The sequence below is a fragment of the Stegastes partitus genome, unplaced genomic scaffold, assembly GCF_000690725.1.
Source record: "Stegastes partitus isolate 25-593 unplaced genomic scaffold, Stegastes_partitus-1.0.2 Scaffold1376, whole genome shotgun sequence".
Taxonomy (NCBI): Eukaryota; Metazoa; Chordata; class Actinopteri; family Pomacentridae; genus Stegastes; species Stegastes partitus.
The window spans coordinates 167,496-168,467 of NW_007579107.1; the positions used below are offsets into that span (position 1 = coordinate 167,496).

General features: G+C 42.0%; 1 protein-coding gene across 1 annotated transcript in view; it reads right to left on the reverse strand.

Annotated features, from left to right (window-relative positions):
- Nucleotides 1-579: 579 nt before the first annotated feature.
- Nucleotides 580-972, reverse strand: part of LOC103370134 (proteoglycan 4-like) — a 7,754-nt gene continuing 7,361 nt past the window's right edge. The window contains exon 14 of the mRNA XM_008299059.1: nucleotides 580-770. Coding sequence (XP_008297281.1) covers nucleotides 580-770 — 191 coding nt within the window. The remainder of the gene's footprint in view (nucleotides 771-972) is intronic.

Here is a 972-nt window from a genome sequence, read left to right on the forward strand (position 1 = left end):
GCGGTGTCATGTGTTTTCTAATAGTCTGGGGGCAGTGTGGCTACTGTAGAGCTTTAATATAACAAGGACGTGACATTTTCAGCGTATCTTGCTTCCATATTTTGACACAATGGAAAGTGGGATATGAATTTAAATATGATTTTTTTTCTTTGGTTTCCCAATTGTGAAGTAGATCACAATTAAACTAACTTACCTACCACAGTGTGATTTACAGATCTGGACATTGTAATGGAAGACACTTTCTACAAAATCAAGGACTTACAAAAACCATTCCAGGTCATTTTGAGTTTCATAAACGTCCTATTCTTTAAATCAGTTCTCCCCACAGTCCAGCCGTGAGATATGAACCATGAAAAAATCACTTGATGTCTTTAAAAGCTGCTGTGGTGTGCAGCAAAATGGAGGTTGGGACAGTTCAAATGAGTGATTTAGGAATTTAAAAAATCTGATACGAATGCATAAAGAAAAACACTAAATCACTACTTATTGCTCAGCAGACATGTACGAAGTAGATTTTTGTGTTTGTGCGAAAGCAGAAAAACACCAGAACAGTGTGTCCATCGTCTCTTAAGGATGCTTTCAGGGACAGTGGAGCCAAACTGTGATGGAGTTGGTGGGTTGGGAAGGATTGGCGTTCTGAGCGGCCATGTTGGCGGGGTTGGTTGCCATGGCAGCAGGACTGAAGAGGGGTTGGGGTGAGAGGGTTGCGTACGGGTCGGGCTTGGCCAGCGCCGGCAGGTCGTTGGAAATCTGGACGTTGAAGTAGAGAGCTGCAGAGACAGTGGAGAGTTACTTAAGCTGGTTTACCTACACTGATGACAGAAGTTGTTTTAGGTCAACATGTGACTGGAAAATTCTCCAGAAGATGTAAAAATCTGACAAGCAGAAAGAGCAGTGAACATTAACAGTATCACCTTACAAGGCTGATATGGCTGAAACACACAATGATGTTTACATGATATAGAACGGACT